At 44.1% G+C, this 12,450-nt stretch overlaps 1 protein-coding gene across 4 annotated transcripts in view; it reads right to left on the reverse strand.

Moving 5' to 3' along the window:
• zmiz1a (zinc finger, MIZ-type containing 1a) overlaps window positions 1-12,450 on the reverse strand; it is a 104,779-nt gene that overhangs the window by 7,292 nt on the left and 85,037 nt on the right. For 3 of the 4 annotated variants that reach the window (XM_056435317.1, XM_056435319.1, XM_056435316.1), the window contains 7 exons: window positions 9,563-9,598; window positions 3,578-3,713; window positions 1,865-1,979; window positions 1,543-1,763; window positions 1,257-1,458; window positions 833-1,114; window positions 35-214 (listed from right to left, as the gene is read on the reverse strand). In XM_056435317.1, coding sequence (XP_056291292.1) covers window positions 35-214; window positions 833-1,114; window positions 1,257-1,458; window positions 1,543-1,763; window positions 1,865-1,979; window positions 3,578-3,713; window positions 9,563-9,598 — 1,172 coding nt within the window. The remainder of the gene's footprint in view (window positions 1-34; window positions 215-832; window positions 1,115-1,256; window positions 1,459-1,542; window positions 1,764-1,864; window positions 1,980-3,577; window positions 3,714-9,562; window positions 9,599-12,450) is intronic. The other variant, XM_056435318.1, reaches the window with a different exon arrangement.

Genomic DNA, 12,450 nt, shown 5'->3' on the forward strand with positions numbered 1-12,450 from the left:
GTAACTTGTTGCTGATTGCTGTGGCATGACAGACCTTGTAGTACTGGCTCATGGGCATGCCAGGTGGGTACTGCCCTTGGACCTGCTGCCCTGGCATCCTTTGGCCGGGGTAGTTAGGAGATGACAGCGGCCTGGAGGCGTTTGATGTGGGGTACTGTCCCTGCTGTGGTGGGAACTGACCATTCGGTCCGTACTGCTGACCCACGTAACTTGCCTGGACAAAGACGGTGAAAGGGAAAAAAAACGTTTAACATATGTTGGGTGCTATATGACACATAGGGCTCTATGTTCCTTGAAAAGGGCTCAAACGCAAACAAGCAAAGTCTCCAGGTGCAAACACAACCGGGCGTGAGCAGCACATTCTTGTGAGCTGTTGGTGCACACTGGGCGCCGCTCAGCACAACATGGAAGTATGGAGTATGGGCGAGCTCCAGTCATGACCAACACTCCAGATGTGTTTTCAATGTTAGAATGAACAGGCAGATAATTTTGTTGGTGAGGCTGGTTACAACTAATTAATTACACAATTAAACTGTGCTGTTTATCTCCTACCGAGCATATTAAAAAACACTCATGTATCTATTTCAAGTACAATCAACATAAATGAGTCTATTTGCTCGGTCCATTTATCAGTCCTCTTTTATCGAAAAGAAAATCAAAATGAAACAGCCCTCATATCCTTTGAGCAAACAATTGCAAAATAGGGTTTGGAGTTTTCTTTCTTCCCGTTTGTCTAGTGCCAGATGCAAAGCCCTTGTGGAACTGTGTTTGGCCTCATGTTGCAGGACCATCGAGCCTGTGATGGTTTCAACCATCAGATCTTCCCACTCACCTCCCCAGGACACGGCCTCTTCATCCCCTGCATGGGCATTCCCTGCCGAGGTCCTCCGGGATACCCCTGCTGAGGCATCCTTTGACCGTGAGCCCCAAACGGCACCATGCCTGGGGTTCGAGCCTGACTCATGCCCATTGGAGGTCCACTCATATTGGGGTTGTTCATGGGTGAACCCATGCTGGCGGGATTCATACCTCCAGGGGGGCCTCGTGGGCCCGACTGGGTCATGAACTGGCTGTTATAGGTCTGCGAGGAGCCCATTTGGAACGAAGAACATATCTGGAAAACCAACAGAAGGTCTCAGTGTTAAATATGACTCTTTTGGTCTCCAGCAGGTGGTTGGATAATAGACTTCTGTGTACATTTGTAGCCTATTTGGTGTTTACAACTGTAAACATCTGTGGGCAGATGTGTGCTGTACCTGTCCATACTGGTTCATATCTTTGTTCTGGGTTTCCTGCAGAGCTGCCACCGTTGCCGTTGCCGTGGCCGTTGCCGTAGCAGCAGCGGCAGCGATAGCAGCAGCTGCAGCGGCGGCGGCCGGCTGAGTGAAGTCACCAGGAGAACGTGTGTGGGAGCCCAATCCCATGCCGCCTTGAGAAGGGTTTGGGCCTCCAGAGTAACTGTAGAAATACACAGAGCACATGTTTTAAGAATTATGATCGTTTTTATTGCCTAAAAAAAGAGAGTGGTATCCAGTCTCTTACCTCCCGCTGTATCCCCCAGGACCTCCAGGGTAACCAGGCCTGCCGTACATGCCCTGCTGCATGTACTGCTGGTTGGAGCCTCCTTTGTTTGCAAACTGTTGCTGCTGAGTGTTGAACTGGGCTGAGTTGAGCCCTGCTGCGCTGGCAGACAGACCCGAGCCCATTTGGTTGCCTCCAGGATTCATGGGGTTATTGCTGTTTGCCATCGGGTTACCTAGCACCTGGGTTTAAGGAAGGAAGGAAGAAACAAGCGTCCATTAGGTTTGTAAAATGAACAAAGCAGACAAGAGTCAAGTGAGATGCTGTTCCTGCATGGACGTACCTGACTCTGTGACGTGTTGGTCACGCCCCACACTGTTGTAACCACAGACAATGACCCAGGGGGCTGGTTGGAGTTTTGTTGCCAGGGGACAGAGTCATAGGGAAAGGATCCATCACTGCAAAGAAGATCAAAGCAGACACACGCGCCAAATGTCACTTGAAGTTTTGTTTGGCCAAGAAAAGAGTCAATCGAAAGCCAACAGAGTTGCATATCAGTCCAGAAATGTGAATAATTTTGGAATTCTTCAAACAGCGAGGCATTTTTTTTAATGTTTGGCGTACAATTTTAAAAAACACATTTTCAGCCAAGATATCTGCTCATGGCTGTATATGAGTAAAACGCTCCAAATGAGCCAGGGAGAGGTTGCACCAGTAAAAAAAACTACATGTGAGAAAAAATATTAATTTGAGGTGTAGAACAAACTTTGTATTTTGATAGGAAGAGTTGGAATGTATCTTTTTCAAATTTAGAACAACACTTGAGAGTGTGTTACATATGATAAACACGTTAATTCCTCATGGGGAGGCAAGCGGCCAGCGGAGTGGGAAGGAACTGCTGTTTTTGGAGAGCTGCTTGTTTTCGCTCAGAGGTTAACTCTTGGAACGGACGACTCGTTCAATATTTCCTCACAAAGGCCCCCCAACTTTATCCAAGATCCTCAACAGAGGCAAACAGAACTCTCGGTTAACTTTCTTTATTGAGAGAGAAAGCGAGGCATGAGCACACAATGTTCTGCAAAAACATGACTTCACTGCTCTCCTCCTCCCCAAATCCCCTCCACCCCACAACAATGGAAAACCACAGTGTCTTGGCGTGTGTATTAAGCACAAGCACTGAATTCAAAATAATACCTTAATGAAGACCCTGTGTCTTAAAACTACTAAATTGAAATGTAGTTAGCTTTTATTAATTACTTCGGTGCAATTTAGGGGAATATATCATAAAAGAAATTGAGGGAAAAAACTGAAAAATGGGCTACCGTGACAAAACCTCCGGGAATACAATGGCAGGAATTGCATGCAGACATATATTTTTTCTTTCTGCCTTATGTGTTTACATTTATCTTCTCTACATCTTCCCTGACACCTACAGCTCCCAAACTCCCTCCACACACACACACATCTAGAAAAGATACCACACCGTGCCCAGACAGAACACACTCTCATCTGATGTGCTTTAGAGACAAGTGCTGTCCCTGTATGTGTGTTGTGTGTGTGTGTGTTTGTGTGTGTGTGTAATCGTATTCCTCACAATAAAAAAAAGAGTTGGTGTTGCTGAAGAAAAGGTTTCGATGTGAGCTGTCTGTTGCACTGGGATTTTTTTGTATTGAAGTCTATTACAGGGCTTAAGTCAGGCTGACAGGCAGTTTATTTACAAATGTAATTACAAATATCGGATGTGTTTGATGTGTATTCCATTCTGGGGCATAACCAGCAGCAAATGGGTAGAAATGATAGTATCGACCTAGTTTATTCAAATGCAAGGGACTCATATCTGTCAATTTACCGCTGCACTTTACTGACGTTATGCTGTTCAGCTGATACTCCTCCTGTTACTCTTTTTTTGGGATACATGAGGAAAAAAGCTTCATTCCATTGATACGGTGGAGAAAACAGTCACCGTGAACTGGATTGAGCGTCTGGGTTCACTGTGAGATAAGCGCATACGTCTTAAATCATGTGACAGGTAACGTCTCGGGGCCTCCCCACTGACCTGTGTGTGAGGCCGGGCTTCATGCTGTTCATACTGGGCTGCGTGGGAACCTTTCCCTGCGGTTCGTTCTGCCTGCTCTTCTGGTGGCGCAGCAGGAGGAGACGACCCAGCTCCTCGCACCACGACGACAGCAAGGCTGCAACGGAAACACACGGACACGGACACATGCAGAGGACGCGTTAGTCTCCCCTCAGCACAGACACGCCGGCCTCCACATGGCTCTGCACTGTGCGTGGATGTGGCAATAAGTGCATGTTTAGGTTCTTTGTGTGAACGATCACCTCGAAAACAACTGAATGCTCTCGTTTTTTTAATCCTCACACTTTAAAATGATTCTCGTGCGCAGTGCACTGAATCAGACGCGTGTGTCCAGAGCCCTCCAGCTTGAAGTTATTGATAAACCCTGCAGGGGGCAGCCTTACTCAATAATCCTACAGTGGTTGGATTTCACAACAGTTACATCACATCGTCTCTACCTGCAGTGTAAAATATGAACTGAAATCTTCTCAACAGCACAAAGGACCTCCCAGTATGTTGTGCCACACTGAAGAAGAAGCTGAAATGGCGTGAGAGGCAGACAGAGACACAAGAATGGGGCTACAGATACAATCTATGTCGGAAGTAAGAAAGTGTGATATCTCCACTCTCCTTCACTACCTCCACTCATTACCACCACTTTATTCTTCTCCACTTTCAATTTCCTCTCATATATCTGAGGAGTAAACACACCATGCAGCATTCTCCTCCTCTTCGTCAAGACGAGGGATATTTTTTCCGCATTGGGCCAATTAGATTTTTTCAATTTGTCGTTGAATCGATCAGCTGTGTGGTTTATTTAAACACACTGCCTCTTGATTTAGAAAGTTGTCTCGACAAACCAACAACAGAAAGATTACAGTGTTTACTACTTAATTAAATAATTTAAGAGATGCTATGTTTAGCCTTGTAGACCAAGATGCATCAGCTTTCAGGAGGAGTTGTTGCCAGGTTTGGGGTTTCAAGATGAGTTATTGAAAATAGTTGTGCCCTGAAGAAATTGTGATGTTTAAACAGGGTGTGACATTGAAAATAACAACACATGTCTGTCAAAATGCCACGTAAATGAAAGTAAAAACATAAACATAGCCGACGTGGAAACCTTGTCATTGAGTGAGTTGTGCCATCTGTAACCTGTACATTAAGATACATAAAGTCCAAACTGCTTGAGATAACAAAGGATCATATTTTCTGAATAATTAACATCCGATCAGACAAGTTAGGAAGGTAAGAACAAGAGAAGAAAGGAATGAAGGGCGAAGCCGAGGAGCAGTAACATTTTCTTCTGGAGGGTGGAGAGAGCCATGTCTCCGAGTTAAAGAGGAATTATTCCACCCTGCCATTACGGAGAGCTTATCTCCCCACTAAATCACCACCTCTGTACCGAGGGACTGTCTCTTCAACTGGAAACCCACCATTTAGACCTAAAGATCAGCTCCAAGCACAAGTGATGGAGTTGCTTTGAGAGGGAGAGAGACAGGGAGAGGCAGAGGAGCAAAGAGAGCGGTGGTGACTTATTATATCAGTGTGGCAGCGAGCCACCAGAGCTAACATGCTGCCAAGGCCAGCAGTCATTCATAATACAGTGAGGGTCCGCTCTGGGCAACGTGCATATTTAGCGAGCCTCGTAAAGTGTACATAACCTTGTTTTCATCTCACGATCCCTTGGGTGAAAACCCCTGCCAACACCATCACACAGCAGCAACTCCCCTCACTTGATCTCTTTACTCTCACACACTGGACACACCCATTTTCCTCTCAGTCGCTTTTCTACATTTTGTGTTGTAAACTTTAAGGTCTATTGTGATCCATCTGTCCGCACTATTAATAATTGAGATGTTCTGTTAGCTTAACTAATGGAGGACAAGAGGAGCGGATGCCAAGAGCACGGACCGTCGAGCCAACAAAGCGAAAAAAGGAGAACGTAAAGCAAGGCCTCTTGTCTTGTCTTTCATCTTCCTGGTAATTCACATTTAATTTACGCGAAAGCCTTGTAGTTAAATCATGCATTTTCTGCTGATGGCGAGAACAGTTAGCTGGCAGAGAGAAGCCAAGGGCAACTACTTAAAGGCTCTTTGTTAAAACCTCATTCACTATGGAGCCTTTACATCGATGGCTTCTACAGTCGTAGTGGATAAACTGAAGAGGTACATGATACACGATGCTTAGTCGAAGCACTGCAAACCTTATCCAGAGAGTTTCTATCACAAGCTATTGATAATAAATAACAGCTTATTGGTTCATAATAAACAAACTGCAACAGGCGAGATCAAAGGGAGAGATCAGTTTGGGGGAAGTGGTATTCATTTTCTCTTCACAGACACGGTGGAACTCAGGGATGTTTTTCTTATGTCTCAACATGCAGCTTGAATTTTAAAATTCCACCAAGCTTGGCCCAAACACGGAATATCCAGAAGATCAAGAAGCAGCTCTGCAGAATGTTCGTGTCACGTAACTTTACAGTCAAGTCAGAAGGCAGAGAGGTTGAGGATAGAGTCTCAAACGTTTGGCTTATCAGGAGCTTGTGCCAGTGTTGCCCGAAGGCACCTTCTTAGTACTTACTAAATCACAACAACAACAACAACAACAATACAGTCCGTACCAACTGCAGGAGCCTGTAAAGATGAGTCGATTAGCAGTTACTGCATATGTAGTATTTTTGTATTTGTTAATAACATGTGTGTCTCATAATTTACGTTTACATGCCATCCTTGTTTATATATATTTAAAAGATGTATTTGCCTCCCTTCTGAGAGAAGCTGCTGATCCCATTTAAATCCAGTAATTGAGTTTATCTAGTCTAATCTCACCATGCGTACCTTTATGCTGCGAACAGAGATGTCAGAATGCAGTGATGACTGTGCAAGAAGTCAAATGTTTAAAACATAGGAATAAAAACCGCCACCGCTCCGGTGACTGATGTCTACAGGCTGCAGTGACACTCAAGCCTTAACCTGAAGCTGCTGTGTTACGTTGAGGTGTTTTCACTGGAGTTCCTGTTGTGGGACTCAGAGACCTCTCCCCAACGAGTGGTCTGCTCCGTCCTCTGCCGGCAGAGAGACGAGCTGACGCTCTTCGAAACAGCTCAATTTCTGAGAAGCTGTGGCTTTAAATTGAGTAATGCCCAGAGACATATGGGCCTTCCTCACTGAGGCTGTATGTATTGTTGTATGTCTGACTGATAGCAGGAGCCTTGGCTCATCCTCACCTCAGCTCAGCCCCTCCGGGAGCAGCAGCGAGTGAGAGTAAGCCCTGGTAACAAGCTGCAAGGCCCAATAACGAATGACACAGTGTTTGTAAAGTGCTCTTTTACAAGGAAACTCCAATGCTAATTACTATGAACTCTGATGCAGTGTGTGGGCAATCATATGTGTGTGTGTGTGTGCGCGTGCGTGCGTGCGTTTGTCTGTGGTAAAAGCCTGCGAGCAGATCATTTGCCTGTTAAATCATGACAGACTATTTTGGCCTTGGACATATAAAACGTGTGCACAGCAGCATAATTGCGTGAGCTAGATGGTGGTGGCCCCACTTGGTTGATAAACACATGACATGATTTAAGTGTGAAGCCGAGATCTGGGTACATCAGGGTTGGGGAGGTGACGGAGACAGGAACGGTTGTGTCCTTTAGCGAGGTAGTTAACACTCAACTCGTTCAAAGGAGATGCTGAGGCCAGCAGCAGAGTGTCCTTGTCCCAGGTGTGAATTGCTGAACAGGATGTGTTATATGGCGACATAAAGAAGCATCATTTTAGTTTTACAGAGCAATTTGCCTATAGAGTTGAGGAGAGGCCTTTTTTGAGCCAGTGAATGTCAAGTGCCAGCAACAAAGTGAACTCTACACACCGAAATGGCAATTTCAGTGGCTGCAAACGGATTTGATTTTCTCCTGCATCCATCAGTAATGTTGTAGCTCATGACATCGTCTGTGTTAAAAGGGCAGCGCACCTAGCAGAGTGTAGTTTTGGAATATATGAAAAAAGAAAAAGTCCAACACTGTGGGTTCCAGACTATTTGCATGACTTTGGCTGGTAAAGTTGCACAAATTGGGATTGACATATTTCTTTATCCAACTTAAAATCTTAAATAAAATCCTTTATTAAACTACAGCATATGATATGTCTGTCTAAATGTGGTTACTTTCAATATGAATACATAATTAACTTTTTTACACCAATGTCATCACAAGTGTTACCCAAAAAAACATTCTCAAGAGCAGAATAGGGAGTCCTTGACCACAGCCATTATGTCAGCGCATGTGTATTACCAAAGCCCGTCTACTGCGACAGATTATTTTTTAAAGCAATCACAGACTTGTTTATTTCCCTGAAATCAAACACAAGAAGAAGACGACACTCTAGTGTAAAATAAAAGGAATCAGCTCATATCTTGCTAATTTCGGCGTGTTAACTTCTCGGCAGACAAACTTGCTGATGAGCTTTCAACGCCTTCATCAGGGTGCTCTCGAGTGGCACCTTTATCCTGAATGAGTTTTTTAAAACAAATTACACCTCACTGAAATCCAAAGCAGGAGACACCTGGGTCCTCTTTAGATTTGCTCAGCACTACCATGTCATGATATTGATATGCCATCGGTGATATGTTACTGACATGGTATCATGACGGCTACGCTGTGTTGGTGCATTATTAAATTCCTGTTTTCATCCAAGAAACCTCTCGTAACGGAGATGTGACAGGTGAATGTTGCTGCCTCGTTTGTTTGGATGATAAGACAAAGTAAAGATTGGTGGCAATGTGTGGCACGAAGGAAAAGAAGATCTATTATGAAGCTGTTAAACTGCTATATTCACTGCGACCTCGGGACATCATTGTGCATGCTCAAAGTATACACTCGGAAGCTCAGTTACATAACTAACTAGGTTGGCTTGCACAAAAGCCAAAAGACACATTTGTGTAGTATTCTGCGAGAGCATTGTGTTGCTTAAGCAAGACTTAATACGTTATAATATAGTAGCTACATCTTCAGATGCATTGAACGTCTCGGCCTCTGGTCTGAAATGACCAAAGATCTGGCTGTCATGCCAAATGCTGATCACCCTCGCTGGACAGGCCAGGCTTTGATAAAGACATGTAACACTATGCATGCAGCTCTTCTGTAGTTGTGTTGGTAACCAGACAGACAAAGGAGGAAATACTACATGAAAGAATACACTTTTTGAGCATGAACACTGCAGCACTGGACATAGAAGCCTTCTGAGACAATGTGTGGGATGATCACAAGGAAGCAATTTATAATAGATATCAAAGACAGGTCTGTAAAACACTGGCAGGTAGGCCTATGCTGTGCGGGTAAAAAATATTATGCAAAAGACGAATATGGAGGGCATATAAAATCCTGCAAAATAAAAATAAAAATTCATGCTTTTTGCAGAAGTGTAATGGAAGCCATTTAAGCAGTCAATGATATCCCCCATCCTGCCCCCTCTCTGTTCATCCAACTTCTTCCAAGAGAAGAGCATAATGGGCTTTAGTCTCAACAGCTTAGAGGCAGAACAACTCAAACATGCCCTGCAGAGAGATGGCTCTGTGTCAGAAATCACACTCAACCAAAACCAGGCCTTTAATGTAACTAACTGTTCACGAAGATCAGAATATTCCAAATCGGAAACAGCCTCCAACTTCAAATGTCTTATTTTGTGTCATTTGATATTGTGACTTTTTTGTTGTGAATTCATCATATTATTTTATTTTATTTTCTGTTTGCATTGGTAAAAGAATGCAGTTTTCTTAATTGGCTGGTTTGACATAATTTCATCCACGACCTCTGGCAGTACACCAGACATGAGGACAGAGGGGGGAAAAGATGGATGGAAGGATGCTAGACAGAGGACAGGTGGAGATGGAGGGAGTGGGCAGATCCCCTCCTCCCCGGGATGTGAGTGGGTCACAAGCCAAAGAGATGCTGCAGCCCAAAAGGGAGGGTAGCTCTACCTGAGTCACTCTGACATCTCCTGCAGGTGCTGGTTTCTGTGGGGTTCAAATTACACAACAACGGGGCAAAGTTATAAGAATCAGCATGAACACCAAACATAATGCAGTATGACGGCTGGATCGGACTAAAGGTGCAAAATGTTGGCGCTCGAGTGGGAAATGCGGGATCTCCGCGTCGCATGTGGCCACAAAAAACAACAACAGTCTTTTACATTCCTAATGTGCTGTGAACGGGCCTAGTCCAACTGAGCTCGATGGAGGCTCACTGCAAAATGAACATGTCCTATCATAGTATTTATAGCAGCTTTAAATGGTCACTCATGCTTAAATTACTCTCAATTTACAATGAATCATGGACCAGAGTGAACAAGGATGCAAAGCTCATATCCTCCATATATTACTTAATCCATTTCCAAATATATTTAGGAGAGGAATGAGTGGTCTTTAACGTTTTCCCACATGTATTCATAATCTCAAAGCACACTACTTACACCCTAGTCGAGTGTGCCCTTTCCTGAGTTACTCTCATCCTCTGCAAAGTTTCTTGACCAATTATATTTGCGATTAATTAAAAAATAGTGAAAAATGTCCGGTTTCATGAAACATTTACGAATTTATAGAGCATCTTTTAGTCTTCCGACCACTCAAGGTGTTAATTGTTGACACTACATGTCAACATTCACCATCGGTCCCCGTCACTTCAGTCTGACCAATGGTCCAAAACCCAGAGGAATTCACTTCACAATGATATAAAACAAAGAAAAGCAGAAAAAGTATAATGAATCAAAAAGGATGATTGGGTTAGGGTTAGGGTTCAGTGGCACTTAAATAGCACTTACTTATGGTACTTTTGTAGTTCGACTATGTTGAGGAAATGTTACTTCCTGTATTCTTGTTGTTCTTAGTTTGTACTCTAGGTTGAAATGCACTTATTGTAAGTCGCTTTGGATAAAAGCGTCTGCTAAATGACATGTAATGTAATGATTGAATGATGATGTATTTATTTGAGTGACCACGTCAGTTACGAAGCCACTGGTACATTTGTTGCGACAGGGGTTACGGCATTGACCAATGGATTTGACCTACATCCTCACTGGGATATGAAATGCAGGTGGCCGGTGCATCAGCGCCAGATATTCTGTGAGTCAGAATGTCCTGGTTACAGTGCTACGCCGGAGGTCACGGCTTTCCACATCTGTATCGGAGAACTGTCGCAACACTCACAATGATCCTGCAAACGGTCACGCACACCCATCATCCACATCCGAGTCACGCACCCTGTGGTGTGAATACGCACATCTTCACTCAAAGACATGTCAAAGTAAGAGGCACACGGGTATGTGGACGCAAGCAGACGTACAAAGACAGAACAAAAAGTAAAGTGTTCGTTGGTGAGTAATCCCTGTTTTTTATATTTTATTTTTAATTCTTGTGTGTTTAGTTTATTGGTGCTGCTACTGTGACGACAAATTTCCCCTTGGGGATTAATAAAGTATATATCTATCTATCTATCTAAACATACACAGTTCGGGTCTCGGTGCATATGTGCTTGTACAGTGAGGCGCCTCACATGGCGAGAAAGAGCATCGCAGCACAGAAAGCTGTGAGTGAAATGCTCTTATCCGCCACGCACAGCTTCTCACCACTGGAGGGGGACTGGTAGTAGCACAAGCCGAATTACAACCAACACACTACTTGTGTCTTGTATCTCCCTCTGCTGTTCCTTCAGTGAAACCATTAGGGTGAGAAACACAATCAAGGATCCTGAGCGAACAGTGATTCAAAAGTTATGAATTTCCAGCCGTGACATTTTTTTAGGTGAAATTGTCAGTGATGAATTTCTTTCGGAGAGGTCATGAGACGATGTCGAGACATTGACTGACGCTCTAATAGGTGTGGAAGTGTTTAACAAGAAGAATTTAGAAAGTGTTTCCTGAAACAAATTACAAGATGACAGCGTTGCCCGGGGCGCGGAGAGCTCCGCCCTCACTGCTATCAATACCTGACATCAGTTTGTCCGACCAGAAATTCCTCTCTCAACACAACTAAACGTTGCTACTTACTTTCAGTGGGAGGCGGGAGGAGGGAGGGATGTCAATACTGGCAATGATTGACAAAAACAGCAGAAACAAAATGCAAAACAAAAGGGCCACACAACATACAGTTTAACCCTTGTGTTGCCTTCGGGTCATTTTGACCCGATTCAATATTTAACCCTCCTGTCGCCTTCGGGTCAATTTGACCCGATTCAATGTTTAATGTCGGTGTTCTTTCGGGAGTCAACAAACAAACATAAAGTACCTCACACTTAAACTTGGAAAACAATATTAATTCTAATAATTTTCTGGAGATTTTAATAGCTGGGGTCATATTGACCTCAAGGGTAAAATATGTTAGTAAATATAAAGGTAACAGGAGGGTTAAACATTGAATCGGGTCATATTGACCCGAAGGCGACAGGAGGGTGAAACATTGAATCGGGTCAAATTGACCCGAAGGCAACACAAGGGTTAAAGTCAAATGTCACGAATGAGTCACGAAACAGCCTTATGGGAAGTGGTCAGAGAGCCGTCACAGGAGGTCAGAAGTGTGGCGGCTAGGCGATACAAACAAAGCGTTTGAGCCATAGAGTGAGGAGGAGAAAGGCTGGAGGGGGAGCAGCTGCATGTGACTGGGATGTTGAGGATGCAGACGGTTTCTGTGGTTTACACCCTGCTCAGGCTCAGTAACAGGAAGTGCTGCAACTCCACAGCAGCCCGCTGGAAGTCGTACAGCGTTATAGTTTCCTACATAGGTCAATGGAAGATTGGGTTTATGTTTGCAAGAGCCATTAAGTCGTCAGCTTTAAGGTTGAACACTGATTGTACACCCTGCAGCATCATGATGCT

Source organism: Pseudoliparis swirei, chromosome 17 (assembly GCF_029220125.1).
Source record: "Pseudoliparis swirei isolate HS2019 ecotype Mariana Trench chromosome 17, NWPU_hadal_v1, whole genome shotgun sequence".
Classification (NCBI taxonomy): Eukaryota; Metazoa; Chordata; class Actinopteri; order Perciformes; family Liparidae; genus Pseudoliparis; species Pseudoliparis swirei.